Here is a 17815-nt window from a genome sequence, read left to right on the forward strand (position 1 = left end):
CACACGAGTTGGAAGAGCTGATGAGCTTTTCTGTTAGCACTGCACCACCTTCTAGGCCTCAGCTGGTACTGTGTCTGATCCAGGCTCTTTGCCACTAGAGAGCTGATGTATCGCTTTCCGAGCCTTGGCTAAGGGTGGTGGGACATACAGTGCTTCATTTTCAGGTAACTGGGGCAGGTGATCAGTGACTTAGTCACTTTCAGTCAAAGGATGATTCAGAGCACTGTTAAAGTGCTCAGCTCACCAATGTAGAATTTTCTGTTTGTCCATGATCAGTGCATTCCAATCAGCGCTAAGAAGAAGGGACAATCTTGATGGTGTGGGGCCATAGACTTCTTTTAGTGCAGCACTGAAGTTCTTTAAATCATACTTATGTATACGCCTGGATCTCATCAGCTTTATTGCTCAGCCAGGAACCCTGCATCAGGCACAGTTTGCATTGTACAGTCCTTCGTATATTGTTGAAGGAAATCTTCTTTGAGATGGACTTGAGGAAAGCTTTGTGAAGATGATGTTTCTCATCCAGCAGTTGTTTGATGTTGACACAGTTTTCATCAAAACAGTCCTTGTGCTTTCTGGTAGCATGCCCCATGATCTCTGTAGCAGTGTTGTAGATCAGCTCTCGAAGGGTTGAATTGACCAAGCAGTTTCTATTCTGATTGTCTAGAGGGATGGAATTCAAGTGGTCTGCCAGAGTGTCATCAAAAGACTGAGTAATGTTGCTGCTTTTCAGCTTGAAGACATTCGGCCGTCTTAGGGGTTTCTTTCCTTGTGGGCGTGCCTTGGGTTGGATATGGATGTTCAGTTTAGAAATTGAGATGGTGGGTTGTTCAGCATTCAGCACCATAGATTTTGTCACCCTTACATCCTGCCTGTCTCTCTTCCTGACAATAACGTCAATTAGATACCAGCGCTTATAGCGTGGATGCATCCATGAAGTTCTGTTACAGCTGGGAAGATGGAAGACAGCGTTGGTGATCAACAATTCATGTTCGGCACATGTCTGGAGTAGTAGACGACCACTGCTGTTGTAGTGGCCAACACCGTAATTCCCAATATGCTGTGGAACACACGTAGCATCTATAGGAAGTTATACTTCAGGAAGGCAGCATGTATCATGAAGTTTTCAAGGATCCCCACTATCGAGATCATAGCTTCTTCACGCTACTACAATCAGGCAACAGGTATGGAAGCCGGAATCCCACTCCACCATGTTCAGAAACAGCTACCTTTCTACAGCCATCAGCATCTGGAGCCGACCTGCACAACCGTAATCCTGTGTCAGCAGTGGAACACCATGGGCCTCTTGCACCAGTATGGGCTTGTCTCCTGCTGTGACTTTTTGCACCATTGTATTGTAAAGTTCTGTTTTTGTGCTGCCTTATGTAATTTATGTATTATGTATAATTTATACTCCGTGTGTTGCCTGTGATGCTATTTAAGCAAGTTTTTCATTATACCTGCAGTACCTGTGCCTGTGCAGATGACAATGCACTCGACTTGGTTCTGACTTCATTCTGGGATTATTATTATGAAACTGTGGCCACCGTGGCCTGTGAGGAGAATGCAGAGATGCTTCAGGATAGAAAGGCTCCCTGAATGAGCAAGCACTTGAGAGATGGAGTATTCTGAATTCACCCACTGGTGATTTTCTCAGAGGATGTTTGACAAATGAGATATTGAGAAGTGCTAATGTTCAGAGGGAAATGTTTCTTTGAAAGTCAATGGGCAGGTCAAGCAGGCATTCAGGAAACCTAAGACATACAATATAATTCATTGCAAATGGATTAAGGTACAAGATTAAGATTGATGATGGTAATTGTATAGGGCATTGGTGAGACTACACCTGAAAAATTCATTGAAACATACGAGGGGTGATTGATAAGTTTGTGGCCTAAGGTAGAAGGAGTTAATTTTAGAAAACCTAGCACATTTATTTTTCAACATAGTCCCCTCCTACATTTACACATTTAGTCCAGCTGTCATGGAGCATACAAATCCCTTCTTTGTAGAAGTGGTCCACAGCAGGGGTGATTGATAAGTCCGTGGCCTAAGGTAGAAGGAGATGAGTTATACAGCTCTCATTACATGCACATGCAGTTCAACTCTTTGAGTGATTATGCAGAAAGTTAGAAGTTAATAACTCATCGAGGGCGATTGATAAGTTAGTGGCCTAAGGTAGAAGGAGATGAGAGGAGAAGAAGGAGAACTTCAAACTTGCTGCATAATCACTCAAAGAGTTGACCGGCATATACATGTAACGAGAGCTGTACAACTCATCTCCTTCTACCTTAGGCCATGAACTTAACAATCACCCCTCGTACAACATTTTTAAAGGGCTTGACAATGGCGTCAGCGAACAACGCTAACACAGGCAACATTCTCAAGATGGTCCATGAAACTGCTTTTTCCCTCTTCTTTTACTTTCCTCGTCTTTTTCTTTCAAATGTGGCTCTGCTACTGTTGGAGCTTGTGATCTACGGTTTGATGGTGTGTTTTTGGGTCGATTGTGCCATCTGGTGCTTTGCTGTCTCAGCATTCCAGGAGGCCAGCAGCCTCCTTGAGGCCAAGAAATTTGGAGACGACGATCGACTCCACTTCTCGCAGATTTCACCAATTTAAAGCAGCGAGGAAGATTGAAAACATTGAGGCATGCGCGGAAGTCAAACAAGTGTTCAAGCTGTCTGTCTCACTGCTGCCCGAGAAGGGGTCTGTGTGTGACGGTGTCTTTCTCCAGTGATGCTGTCGGAAGATGGTGCCGGAGGAAGGTTTAATTGTTGCGATTTGTGGATTTGACTGCAGTTCACATTATGATGTGTTTGTATCAAAGCGGCCTGTGGGTAAACTGAGCTGAACTGGACATGGACTCTTTTATATTCTGTGTTTTCACTTGTTCTTTTTGTTGCTTTTTGCGCGATTTGTTTCTTGCACATGGTGGGGGGGGGTGCAGGGTTGATGTTTCTCTTTGAACAGGTTCCACGGCTCTCTTTGCTTTGTGGCTGTCTGTGGGAAGACAAATCTCAGTTTTATACTGCATACATACTTTGATAATAAATGTACTTTGAATCCTTTGAAGGTAGATGCAGATACGGTGTTTCCCCTAGCTGGAATATCTAGAACAGTCAAAACAAGGAATCAGTCATCGGGACTGTGACAAGTAGAGATTTCTTCACTCAGTGATTTTGAATCTTTGGACTTCTGTCCTGAAGGGACTGTGGGAGCTCAATTCCTGTGTGTATATCTCATTGTAGGCAGAGATCTATAGATAAAGGGAGTCAAGAATTATGGGGTATGTGCAGGCAAGTGGCACAAAGATAAAAGATCAACTGATCTTATTGAATGGCTGAGGAAGTAGAAGGAACCTACAAGGTGGCCTATACCTGCTCCAACACCTTTTTGTCTGTAAAGAGAATCAGCACTGATATGTGTGAAATAACAACTGTATTCTTCACCTCAGTTTGTTCACAATAATTTGCAGTAGAAAAATAATCAATTTATTTCGTGAAAATTGGTCTCTAAATTAGAGAGGCAGAAGAAAGCATAAATGTGGTTTGAAAGCTACAGGAAGGGCTCAAATGTGATGAGAGAGGTTAATGTGGCAAGTCAGGGATTTGAAGGTGTGGACAAAAGATTCTAGATTTAATGTATGGGGTGCTAGTGAAATTTGGTATTGGGACTACACAAGAATTGAGGGCAACATGTTCAGGTTTGCATTTATGATATATTAAAAAAGAGTTAATCATCAAAATGTTAGTAAAGTTGTAAATGAGGTTCTCAGACAAATTTTGTGCCATGAAAATAAATTTGCCATAGTAAGAATTAGAATTATAGAGCCTGGAAGCAGGCTCTTCATCCCAACTGGTCCATGCTGACCAAGATACCAATCTAACCTCGTCCCTTTTACCAGTGTTTGGCCAATAACCATCTAAGCCTTTCTAAACTAGGTACCAGTCTAATTGTCTCTTAATATGCTTTCCAACATGCTTGATGGATGTTATTTTCAGTTCTACTCTTAGTTCAGCTAATTGATAGATGCTCAGATCGACTCCTGTTAGATAAAGAAGAAATTTCAGTTTTATCAATTCTTGCATAATATAAAAATAGGTTTGAAAGTTGCGCTTTATGGCTGCCTGCAAAAGATTAAAGTCCAAGGAATGTTGCCAACGATTATCCTTATCAGTATCTGTACAAGTTGGATCTTTTCTAAGTGTGTTGCCAAATAAGTAAATAACAATTCAGGAACTCGATATATTTCTACAGTGAATTAAAGGATATTGTTAATATTTATAAATTCCAAATTGATCCCATAGGTCAATTTTTTTTAAATTAGGCAGCTTTTGTTTACCTAGGTAACTATACAGTTAACATCTGTAATTTATAAAGGAATTTAATCTTTAATCAAGATAAGGGCTTGAAAATGTTTTTTAAAAACTGGAGTGCTTACAATCTGATCTTAGAACAGCAGGAAACTAAAATGCATTTAGTGATGTAGTTAAATGAAAGTCTCGCTGCCTTTCTGATTTTTATGACTAACAGTTGATTATGCGGAGAATACTAAGAGTGTTTGGGAAGGAAGGTGAGGACAAAATAAATTCTAATGTCTACTTAGATTTGTTAAAGCCGTAACAGAGACACAGCTGAGAGAAGGAGCTGGCAGCTCAATGTTCCAAGACACAGATGCCATGGGCATGACAGGTAGAAGATGAGAGGGGAACAAAACCGCAGTGCTTGAAAATTGTATTTGTTGGGGGGGGGGAGGTCATCCAGTGAGGCCAAAAGGGTAAAAATTTGAAGAGAGGAAATTCAGCACACGAAACGCTTGGTGAACTCAGTGGGTCAGGCAGCATCTGTGGAGGGAAATTGACAGGCGATGTTTTGGGATGACAACATTCGCCACATCTGGAAAGAAAGAGGTGAGATTGCCAGTATAAAAAGATATGGGGAAGGATGAAGCAAGAGCTAGTGGCTGATAGGTGAATGCAGGTGAGAAGAGAGAGAAAGGCAGGTGAAGGAAGGGAAGAGTAGGAATGATATAAGCAGCTGGAAAATGGCAAATAGAAGTGATGAAGGGCGAAAGTAGATGACATCTGGTAGGAGAGGACAGGGCTGAGAAGAGGAAATGGATCAAAGTTCAAAGTAAAATTTATTATCAGAGTCTCTCTCTCTCTCTCTCTCTCTTCGACTGTCCATCAATTTTCAATGTTGACTGAGGCCTGGGCAAGGTAGTATGGAAGACCAGCAATTGCCCATGCTGCAAGTCTCCCCTCTCCACGCCACCGATGTTGTCCAAGGAAAGGGCACTAGGGCCGATACAGCTTGTCGTCGCAGAGCAATGTGTGGTTAAGTGCCTTGCTCAAGGACACAACACGCTGCCTCAGCTGAGTTTGAACTAGTGACCTTCAGATCACGAGACTGATGCCTTAACCACTTGGCCACGTGCCACATTATCAGAGTACATACATGTTAGCATATACAGTCCTGGGATTCCTTTTCCTGTGGGTATACTCAGCAAATCTATAGAATGGTAACCGTAAACAGGACCAATGAACAACAAACTGTGCAAATACAAATATAAATAAAGAGCAATAAATAACGAGTATGAAATAAAATTAAATAAAAGAGCATGAGATAACAAGATTAAAAGTCCTTAAAGTGAGACCATTGGTAGCAGGAGCACCAGAAATAGAATGACTGTAGTTGTCCCTTTTTGTTCAAGAGCCCGATGGTTGAGAGGTAGTAACTGTTCTTGAACCTGGTGGTGCGATTCCTGAGACACTTGTGCGTTCTACCTGATGGCAGCAGCAAGAAAAGAGCATGGCCTGGGTGGTGAAGATCTTTGATGGACAAACGTACAGGTGATGGGCAGGTTGAGAGGTTGGCAAAGGGAAAAGGAAGTGTTGATGGGGTCATTGTGATAAGTGAAAACAAAGGGGGCAGCAGAGATGAGAGGTTAGAGCAATCAATGTTCATGCCATCAGATTGGAGACAACCCGAGGTGGAAGATGAAGAACTCTTCACCTAATTTGTGTCAAGCCTCAGGCTTGGCAGTAGAGGAAGCGATGAACAGATTTGATGGTTGGAATGGAAGTGTAGTTTAATTTTAATCTTGCAGAAGTTGATTGGGTGGGATTGTTTGCAGGTAAAGAGATGACTGGCAAGTGTGAGGCTTTTGAAGGAGTAATGTTAAGAGTCTAGTAGTAGCACCTTTTCTGCTAGTGTGAAGGGCAAGGCTGGCAAATTTAGGGAACCCTGATTGATGAGAGATATTAAGGCTCTGGTCAGGAAAAAGGAGGCATGCATTTGGTTTAGACAATTGGGAACAAGTAATCCCTCTGGCAATAAAATGTATCAGAGAACATATGTGGGAAGTTAGGAGGGCAAAAGATGGACGGTTGACAGGGTCAAGGAAAACCACAAGAGATTCTAAAGAGGGAGGCTGAGGAGAGAATAGGACCTGTTAAAGATCAGCGTGGTCTTCTGTGTGTGGAGCCACAGGAGATGGGTGAGATGTTACTCAGTGACTCCATGGCTCTAAAAGAGCATGTTGGCTATTTTCTTTCATCATAATTATGCTTTTACTGTAGTCACTATACCTTCCAATCTTCTGTTTGTACATCAAATAATATTAGTCTTTTGATAGCATTGACCTTTTTTAAACAAATAAAGGAAATTGAAAAGCTGCCTAATTGCACAACTGTATTTACTTTGAAATTATTGCAGATTCAAAGTAACAGCAAAATGTTATTTCAAATTTTCATTATATTCCATGAAAATATGTAATGAAAGTTATCGTCAAAGACCCGTTTTTAAAGACAGCGGTCCCCAACCACTGGGCCGCAGACCGGTACTGGGCCGCAAAGCATGTGCTACCGGCCCGTGAGGAAACGATGTGATTTGGTGATATGAGTCAGCTGCACCTTTCCTCATTCCCTGTCACGCACTATTGAGTTTGAATGCACGCGAGGTCATTACCCGCGCGTCATCCATGTCAGCGCGGGAAGGAGATCAACTCCTCGAGTTTGCAAATGACAGCAGGCTGAAAAGTATGTTTGACATAACATCTCTGCCGGCATTCTGGATCAAAGTCCAGACTAAATATCCTGAGATAGCCATGAAAGCACTGAAAACGTTGCTTCCATTTCCAACATATCTCTGCAATGAATGCAAAGAAAACTAAATTGCGGAATAGACTGGACATAAGGAACCCCCTTCGAGTATCGCTGCTTCCCATCACCCCTCGATTAGACTGTCTTGTTGCAGGAAAACAAGCCCAGGGCTCTCATTGATTCAGCGATACTGGTGTGTTGCAATGATTTTATATGTTCATACGGGAAAATATGTGCTATGTGTTTAATATCCAAATGTTACTTAAAATGTTATGATGCTATTGATTTATATAACCATATAACAATTACAGCACGGAAACAGGCGATCTCTGCCCTTCTAGTCTGTGCCGAATGCTACTCTCACCTAGTCCCACCGACCTGCACTCAGCCCATAACCCTCCATTCCTTTCCTGTCCATATACCTATCCAATCTTTCTTTAACTGATAATATCAAACCTGCCTCTACCATTTCTACTGGAAGTTCGTTCAAAACTTACTTCAAGCTCCCCTGTCCTCCCCTGATAATTGACTTATCACTATATTCATGCAAGGAAAATATGCACTGTGTGTTTAATATTAAATTCGCTAGATAAACCCTTTTAGAAACAAAATTGAGTGTGTTAGCCACTTATCACCTCTATATTCCGGTCATGATTAACACCCCCCCCCCAAACAGAATCGCCAAAAACGATTTGTAGAAAAAAATCGGCATGTACACGCATGCGCACTGGTGCCCGCGCAAGGCTTCATGGTCATTGTAGTCTTTCTAGGGGTAAACACAACGTATTTGACTGCTACTCTTGTCCGTTGGCAACCCTACCCCCCCTCGGGTCCGGCTGGTCCGCAGTGCAAAAAAGGTTGGGGGCCCCTGTTTAAAGAGATACATAAAACAATAAAGCTTAAAAATACGTTTTGTTCTTCTTGTCACAATATTAGACTGTCCACCCCACGAAACATTTCAGATTTCAGTTTGAATTGAAAATAATGGATGCTAATTTTAATCTGTATTGGACGTGCTCACATACCAAGGTCAATTATCAACTTGACATGATGGTTGCTTATCAGCAGCGGTTTATGGCCACTGTAAGCGTAAGGGAAGAAAAATACGTATAATGGATGTGTTGAAAATCATGAAATAATCACAGTCATAAATTTAAAATCTATTTCTTTTAATAACCATCATTTTTCCAGAGCAACTTTTGATGATTTAAAAAAATCTAAAATTTACCCTCCTGTCTAGTTTTGATCATGTTCTTAGAATGTTTTTCTTTACTCATTTCTGCTTTCTCAGGTGTAAGTGTAATGGTCATGCCAGTGAATGTATAAAGAACGAATTCAATAAGATTGTCTGCAACTGCAAACACAATACAATGGGAACAGACTGTGAAACTTGCCAGCCATTTTATAATGACCGACCTTGGCGGAGAGCCACGGCAGAAAATGCTAATGAGTGTCTACGTAAGTACAATAACCTTGAGTAGTTTGTAAAATTTCAGAATACTTTTAGCAGGATATATATGAACTTGTTCTGTCCCTTTATTGTTGATCAATAGAAATTGCCTCCTGAAATCATTTCATGATTCCAGGTGACGGTTGAGTGAATCCTGTTTGCAGTACATGCCGCAGTAATCATATTAAACTGGACTGAAGGTGAGAGCAATCATATTGTGAAACACATCCAACAGATAAAATAGAACCAAAAGTCAGAATTACACTGGGAAATATCAAAGCTGGTCTTCTGACAGACAGTAACAGATACATTAGTTATGTACCTAAGCTGAAGACTAACCTTCCAGCCATTACTCAGCATTTCAAAACAGGAGTTTCTGTGCTATGACGCTGCACTGATTTGAAATTCCAGTTCTCCATTTTTCTCCTTTTTGCAAATCCAATATCCTCTTCATCTACCCATGCACTTCTTGTTCCACTAATCCTTCAAATTTTGTTTTTATTTATGTTTATAAGGATCTTTACCTCTGGCATGGACTGCATTTATAGACCTTCCCCAGCTCCTTTTCACCTGAGCCATTTCAGCACATAGCAAAGTATCAGCCACGTTCATGATTCTGCTTTGGAGACAGGCTGAGGACAGGTGGCCTGATGAACCATGGGGGACATAGGGATCGACTTCACGGAGATGTACAAACGTAGATTCTGCTGGATTGGGCAGACAGATGATAGATTAATTTTTTTCCAGAAAAATACGGTAAAACTGATCATCCAAAATCCTTTTGGAATTATGTTATCTGGCCAACAGATTTTCCGGACGAATGGATATTATTCATATAACCCAACACACTTTAAATTCACTTCTTTTCTACATGTTATATAGTAATATAATACATATTCAAGTGACCATGAAGTTTAAAGGAAGGGTAGGAATGGAGCCTTGAAGGATTTGAAGGGAGAGTGGATGAACTAAATTATAGGAAGTTTCAGCTTGGCCTGCTCTCTGGATCCCGGCTCTGGCCATAAACCCACCTGAGTTCAAGATGTCTGGTTTTCCTGGCTACAGCTGCACATTCTGTCCACGGTCAGTGATACGTACCTGATCTTGCAGTTAGTAGCTCCATGGATAATGAGGGCTTAATGTATTAATGAGTGTTCCATATGGTAAATCATTGGGATTTCCAAACAATTGGATGCCAGATTTTTGGAATTCTACACACATGAAGTTGCATCTTGATCAGAAGAATGTGAAAAGACAATATTGAGGGTGCTTCTATGAAGGGTACAATAGCAGATCAGGGTTGGGGGAGAAGGGAATGTGCAGTTTGTTGAAAGTGGCAGAAAAGGCTGAGGAAGTGATTAGAGATGTAAGGGATCCTGGGTTTTGTAAAGAGTAGCACAGAGTACTATGAAAATCTTTTAGGTGACACTGATTTGCCATTATTGGAGTATTGTGTCCATTTCTGGACATATTAGGATAGTTAAGGGGCTGCAGAAGGATGTTTTTAGCAGTGGGGGACTTGTGTCATTAGACTGAAGACGCTGCTGTTACTCTCTTGGAACAGAGGGATATTTAAAATCTTGAAGGATTTAAACTGAGTTGATAGTGTGAAACTGAAATGAAATCGTCAAGAACTAGGACAAATAGATTGACTATGGATGGCAAAGGAAACAGACGTAACATGTCACCTGCTCTGCTGATCTAATACAGACTTTCATCCTCTTCCTAGGTGGCATTTTGAGAGATGCTGTTGAGCAACTTGTGGAGATTATGGAAGTGGTTGTTATTGGGCGTTTATGTGTACCAATATTATTTGCCATTTGTCAATCTAGATCTGAATGTTGACCATGTTTTACCACTGGGGAACCCATCTGTTTCTGAGGAAATGTAGGTGTATCTAAATCCTCTAATTATCAAGCTTCATTTGTTATCACAGAAAGGTATCCCTACTTCCAGCTCCCACTTGCCCAGTTTTGGCCTCTCTCCCTCCTTCCCCTCCCCTCCCCACCCCACCCTTGACCCAGGCATTTCACCCAGTAGTCATCCCCCCAACCCCCAAAATAAGTTCTAGTTCCATCTCCCATTCATCTCTCACTGGTAACCTTTGTATTCCTGTTTATCATCCTCCTAGCTATTTACACATCCACCCTCCCCTCACCGCTACTGGCTCCATCTGCTTGTGTTTTTGTCTGCTTGCGTTCACCTGCTTTTTCTATTATCCTTCACCCCTCCCGGGCCCTCTGGCTCCTGACTCACCAATTCCACTCTCCTCTTTCTGCTGTCTGTCTTCGCCTCTACAATGTTGGACCTGATGCAGGGCTTCGATCCAAGAGATTCCTTCCCCCACCCCACTCCTCAGATGCTGTTTGACCTTCTGAGTTGCTCCAGCAGATTGGTTGTTACTCCTGAAATGTAATGTTCATCTGGACCGACGCTACAGTCTTCCGCTTTGTGTCTTTTACAGAACGTAAACTGAATACCAGTGAGAAAATGTCATGTGGCAGAGTTGCTGGCATCACATTGAGTCACTTTGCTGATAACTGCAAATTGGATATGTTCTGCATTTTGAGCTAAGGACATAACACGAACCATTTTCTGTTTTGTCTGATAAGTGCTGAGTTGTATTTGTACTTGGGACAGCTTACCTGGATGCACAACCAGTATTGAAGCTTGAAGTTTTCAACACAACAGACACTCATTGCTATCCTCAATAAACGCAACTGTTCGCTTAGTCCTTTTGACTAATAGACTGTTGTACTTGGATGTCAGTACAGAAGTCACTGAAGATGAACACAATCACCGAGTTACTGCTTCCCATTCATTGTTTAATTTTCCACCACTTTCTGCACCTGAATTTGGCTGAAATGCAGAGCTTTGAGCCAATCTTTCAATGGTGGGATCCCTTCTCACTGTCTGTTGTATGCTGCCTTTTCTGTTTAGGACAGTGCTTTAGAAGTCTTTTTATTTCAGCTTTGCCAGAATAATACCTGATTATTAGTTACACATAGAATGGCCGCTGAGGTGCTCATTGGTACTCTTCATTGAGCCAGGGTTGTAATTCTGGGTTGGTGTTTGCAGAGTCAAGAATATACAAGGCGATGAGGTTAAAGATGTACTGGCAGTCCCTTCATTATGCATACTCATTTGTGACCTGCTAGATTTGTAACTCAACATAGTGTCAGTGCTTTGGAGAGTGCATCCATCATAGGAACATAAAATATAGAACTCTACCTTCCTGGGCAAGCCATTCGCATCATCATTTTGTCTCAACCTTGATGCCACTTTACACTAAATGTCCTGCTCCTGTGTATCATCCAGATACTTCCATTTCAGTCATATTCATGTGTTAATCTAAAAGCCTCTTAAACTCCACCAAGTTGCCTGATTCCACTCCTATCCTTAGTACCTATTCTAGGCACCTACCACTCACTCTCTGTTTTAAAAAAAACATAAGCTTACCCCTTCTGTTACCTTTAACAACCCCCCCCCAATAATTTTAAAAGATTGTCCTCTGTTATTTGACATATGTAGACTAGAGAAAAATTATGACTGTCTACCTTATCCATGCCTTTCATAATTTAAAAAAACCTCTATCAGGTCTCCTCTTAGACACTGACACCTGAGGGAGAAGAACTCAAGTTTGTCCAAACTGTTCTTTAGCTCGTACACTTTAGTCCAGGCAGCATCCTGGTGAACCTCTGCACCCTTTCCATGGTCTTCACATCCTTTCTGTAATGGAACTGCATACAATACTCCAAGTGTGGTCTGACTAAAGTTTTATAAAGCTGCAGCATGACTTCCTTATTCTTATACGCAGTACTCTTACTAATGAAGGCAAGCGTGCTGTACGCTACCTTTAGCACCTCATCAACTTGCATAGGCACTTCCAGTGAACATAGAACATAGAATAGTACAGCACGGTACAGGCCGACCCTCAAACCCTGCCCCCCATATAACCCCCCACCTTAAATTTCTCCATATACCTGTCTAGTAGACTCTTAAACTTCACTAGTGTATCTGCCTCCACCACTGACTCAGGCAGTGCATTCCACGCACCAACCACTCTCTGAGTAAAAAACCTTCCTTTAATATCCCCCTTGAACTTCCCACCCCTTACCTTAAAGCCATGTTCTCTTGTATTGAGCAGTGGTGCCCTGGGGAAGAGGTGCTGGCTATCCACTCTATCTATTCCTCTTATTATCTTGTATACCTCTATCATGTCTCCTCTCATCCTCCTTCTCTCCAAAGAGTAAAGCCCTAGCTCCTTTAATCTCTGATCATAATACATACTCTCTAAACCAGGCAGCATCCTGGTAAATCTCCTCTGTACCCTTTCCAATGCTTCCACATCCTTCCTATAGTGAGGCGGACTCGGACCCCAATATCCCTCTGTAACCCAGTGCTCTTAAGGGGTTTACCATTGACTGTGTACTTTCTCTTTTCACTTGACCCCCAAAAGTACAACATCTCACCTAATTTCCATCTGCTGCTTCTTTGCACACATCTGTATCTGGTCTATATCACGCTATATTTTTCAATTTTTACGCTGTCCACTACTCTCTTAGTCTTGGTGTTGACTGCAAATTTGCTAATCTGCCCATCTACATTTTCATCCAAATAATTGATATACATCAAACAATAGGGATCGATGCTAGCAGAACACCACTGGTTACCGAGCTTCTGCCAGAATAACAGACTTCCATCCTTGCTCTGTCTTCTATGGGCAAGATTCAAATGAAAACTTGCAATTCACCCTGGATCCCATGCATCTTAATCTTCTGAATTGACCTACCATTAGGTATCTTATCAAATGCCTTATGTGTCCATGAACATAATGTTCACTGCCTTACCCTTAGCAACTCCTTACGGAGATGCAATGTTGTGTCTATCAGCACTGCAGTATCTCCTTCTTTGTGATGGATAGCTACTTGGTTGGTTACTGAGGGCATTGTCAAGTAAGATTTTCCTTTGGTTTTCCACTGCCTCCTGCAGTCCTTGTTCAGCAATCGTATCCTTCAAGAAATGTCCATCTCGCTTATTTTTAATGTCCCCTACCAGAGTACATTATGTTCTGGGTAGCCCCATTATGGCTTGCAAGTGACAGTCATTGTTAAAGAGCATTGTTAGAAATCTCTCTAACTTATCATTGGTTGCTGTCAACTTAGCATAGGTTTGGCTTGACATTAAACTTGAATCTGTTCACTTACTTTTGATGTCTTGTCCATGTGCATCTAGTTGTCCCCATTCCATGGAAGCTGCGAACTTTTGTTCAGATAACCTCATTAAAATCATGTCTGGTGCTTACTTGTCAAAATGCATAGGTAGGAAATTATTATGGAGGAGTTGAAAATAAATTTGGGTTTGCTGGGCATGAGTCTTTCTGTTAAGTTTCTCGTAAGTAATTTTTTTAAAATTTAAGTACAATAATGTTGGAAGATCTGGCATCCTCAAAGCTTTGCTGGACTGGCATATTTTCTACCTTATTGAAATTAATCCTCTTAATATCCCAGTACTGTATTATTAGATATTTTTCTTCTAAGTAGTATAATAAATCTACCTATGAACCTGATTTAAAATTAAATGGAGAGTAGAAACAGGGCTCAAGTGAGTTTGAGGGAACTGTGGAAAATGGGGGGCTTATATGAGCTTGAAGGGAGCATGGGAAATGGCACCCTTTGAGCTAGATGCCGAATTGTTAAGATTTCTGAACAATTGAATAGTAGATTATTGGAGTTTCATTGTGTAATATTTTAGATGAATATTTAAAATGAATGCTGCAAAGTGGTGCTGGAAGTGAAGAAAGAGCCGATCGGAAGATCCCGTCACGTGTATACTCAGTGGTAGAATCAAGAATTTATGGCACTTTGAGGAGCCATTCAACGTATCAGTCATATCCATTTAAGCCCAAAGAATGTTATTGAGACCATTTATTCAACTGAGCTGGTAACCATAAGGTGATCTAAATATTGCTTTATTTGGAAGGTTTGAAAAGAAAAACAATTGTTCCTTAATGCCTCAAAATACTTTGCTGCCAATAAAACACATTTTAAATCACTATCACTAAGACCTGAGAGAAAATGTAGTCAGCCATATTCCACAATGTGATGTGCAATGTAAAGGTTACTTAATAGATTTTGAAATGTTGATAGAGAGGTAAGCATTGGCCAGTGTTGCTTAGTAGTAATTCTGCTAATTAAGTTGCATTTCAATTTCTGCTCTTGGCAGCTTGTAATTGTCATGGCAAATCTGCGGAATGCTACTTTGATGCTGAGCTTTACCGAGCCACAGGACATGGTGGTCGCTGCCGCAACTGTATTGACAACACGGACGGTCCTAATTGTGAGAGGTGCAGAGACAATTTCTACCGCCAGGGTCCAGAAGCTCCATGTTTACCTTGCAATTGCAGTCCTATTGGCAAGTATAAAACTGTTCCTTTTTTTTAAAAAAAAGTATACATTTTGGTCAACTTTGCAAAATTTTGCTGCTCTTATAATGCACTTCTGATTGTTTAAAACTTTTGATTACAATTAATTGTCTCATTGAGCAAGAAATATAAATTAACAAATTGATGTGGATATCATAATTATTCCTTTGAAATGATTTAGGATGATTTAGGTTCACTGGTTTTTACATGCACCTCTGTATTAATGATTTTCTTAGACAATATATTATTAAACTTGTTTAACTTGGTATGGATACTGCAATTTCCTGTTTACCACAACTCTCAAACTTGTGCTAAGTCCTTTGCATAAATGCAATTTCAATCACTTTGGCTTTAACCGAGCATTCAGAAGAGGCTTTTGGCTTTAAGTTCTCTTACAGAACTCCTTTTCACCAATGCTACTATCCCAGCACTCACCCCTTGAGCAACAGTCAGTTTGCTGGAGGAGCTCAGGGCTGAGCAGCAACTGTGGGGTTGGGGGGTGGGGGTGGAGGGGAGGGAAGGAGTAGAATCAGAGTCAGGTTTATTATCACTGACTTGCATGGTGTGAAATTTGTTCATTTGTGGCAGCAGTACAGTGCAAAGGTACAAAATCACTATATATTAAATAAATTAATAAATCATGCAAAAATAAAAGGAATAAGGAGGAGGTATTCAGGAATTTGATGGCTGAGGGGAAGAAACTATTTCTGAATTTTTGAGTATGGGTCATTAGGCTCCTGTACCCCCTTGATACTAGGAACAAGAAGAGGGCATGGCCTAGATGGTGAAGGTTTTTAGTAATGGGTGCTGCCTTCTTGAGGCGCACCTTCTGAATATGTTCTTAATGGTGTAAGGAGTTGTGCTCGTGATGGAGCAGAGTAAGTCTACAAGTCTCTGCAGCCTGTTGCAATCCTGTGCATTGGAGCCTCCACGCCATGCTGAGACGAAACCAATCATTTTGGATCGAAACTCTGAAATCCAGATGCAGGCCTTCAACCTGAAATTTTGACAGTTTCTTCCCCCCATCCCCAGGGATGGTGCTTGCCCTGTTGAGTTTCTCTAGCTGAATGTTGCACCAGATTCCAGGATCTGCAGTCTCTTGTGTCTCCATAGGTTACAATACTCTGCAGTGATTGAGATTGCCTGGGGAAAGGCCTAATCTTTGTAGATTTTCGGCACCTCATCCAGTTTGGACTGTGCATGATAAAATTTTGCTGCCTGGGGGAAAAACATAACTGATTGTCACTATAAACCCTCCACCCATCCCCCCATCTGATAGTCCTCCCGTACACTACTGCCCTTCTGACCTGTTATTCTCAACAAATCCAAGTACATACCTTCATTGTAATGCGAATCATTCAGATTCACCAGAGAGATTATCCAGAGTAAATTGTAGTTGTATCAAGTTGATGTAGCAAGTGATGATGAAGAGGACATAGAAGTTGGAGTAAGTTGTTTTGCTCTCCAACTCTTACCACCGTGTGGTTAGAACATGTTTGGTTGATACCTCAGCTCCATCTTAAACTGTAAATACTCCTGGCTGGCAACTTGTTTTGATTTTGGATTTTAAATTATTAAATTATTTAAATTTTCAGACGTGCCAAAGTCAAGTTGTTGGTATTCATTCTTCAGCAATCACCATTATACATATGCTCTCACGCAGTCATATGCTATATTTTTAATATTACTAACTGGCTGTTAACATTTGTTGGCTTTATTCGGGTTTAATTCAGTTTTGTGAGTAGGGTTTTCCTCCCTAGCTATGGCCAAATTTAGTTCAAATGTAGTGGGGGAACCCATAGATCTATTTAAATTGTTACTACAGTTGCTCATATATTTTGTTGCACTTTTGAGAAAAGTTGATCGACATTTTTGAAAAAAATACTATCATAAAAATGTTTCTTGACTTTATCTTCTCATCATAATATTCACTAATTTTTTCCAGATCTAGATTCAGACTCGTTTGCATCAGTAGCACTCTGTTGCTTTAGAATGCAGTTAATTTTTTTTGCATCTGGTATTTTCATTTTGTTCACTTTCCTATCCTTTCAGAAATCAGGAGTCCTGTTTGCTATCCATTTTCTTTTTCTGTACACCTTGACTTTGAAAATAGTTTGCCTTCAATTTGGGGAACTAGTATTTGCTTCTGTTTGCTTTCAAGGTTCCATTAGTACCCATTGCGATATCTATGGTCGGTGTAGCTGTAAACCAGGAGTGATGGGAGATAAATGTGATCGCTGCCAGCCTGGCTACCACTCACTAACTGAAGCAGGATGCAGGTGATGGGTGTTAGCTTACCTTTTATTTATTTGCTGATGTGAAGGTGGCTCACTTAAATAATGTATTATGACAAATATTTAATATTGTCATAGGCAAATAGTATCGCACTAATATTAAAACACATACTGCATTTGAGAATTGATCCCCTCTTCCAGCAATCCTACATCAAGTTTTAATGGAGCCATGGAGTTGTACAGAACAGAAACGGAGCTTTTGACCCCTGCGTTTATGCCAATCTTTATGCTTATCTGCACTCATCCTATTTCTCTGCATTAGATCTGTTTCATTCTCTGCCCACGTGGCTCTTAAATATAATGATTCCCTACTTCTGCTATCAACAAGTTCTAGATATTAACTATTCTCGATGCTTTAAAAAAAGACTTTCCCCTAAAACCCACTTTAAAGCTTTTTCCTTTTACTTTAAATCTATGCCACTCTGATTTTGGAACCTCAATCATGTGTGGGAAAAAAAGATTCTGGCAATCTACCCAGCCTATGCCCCTCATAATTTTATATTTAGTACCTCTCAGTCACCTTCACTCCAGAGAGGAAAAT

The 17815-nt window shown here is 40.9% G+C and overlaps 1 protein-coding gene across 1 annotated transcript in view; it reads left to right on the forward strand.

Moving 5' to 3' along the window:
• lamc1 (laminin, gamma 1) overlaps window positions 1–17815 on the forward strand; it is a 273781-nt gene that overhangs the window by 179332 nt on the left and 76634 nt on the right. Inside the window, exons 4-6 of the mRNA XM_063064045.1 lie at window positions 8398–8564; window positions 14782–14970; window positions 17142–17259. Of these exons, the coding sequence (XP_062920115.1) occupies window positions 8398–8564; window positions 14782–14970; window positions 17142–17259 (474 nt within the window). The remainder of the gene's footprint in view (window positions 1–8397; window positions 8565–14781; window positions 14971–17141; window positions 17260–17815) is intronic.

Source organism: Mobula hypostoma, chromosome 12, assembly GCF_963921235.1.
Source record: "Mobula hypostoma chromosome 12, sMobHyp1.1, whole genome shotgun sequence".
Lineage (NCBI taxonomy): Eukaryota > Metazoa > Chordata > Chondrichthyes > Myliobatiformes > Myliobatidae > Mobula > Mobula hypostoma.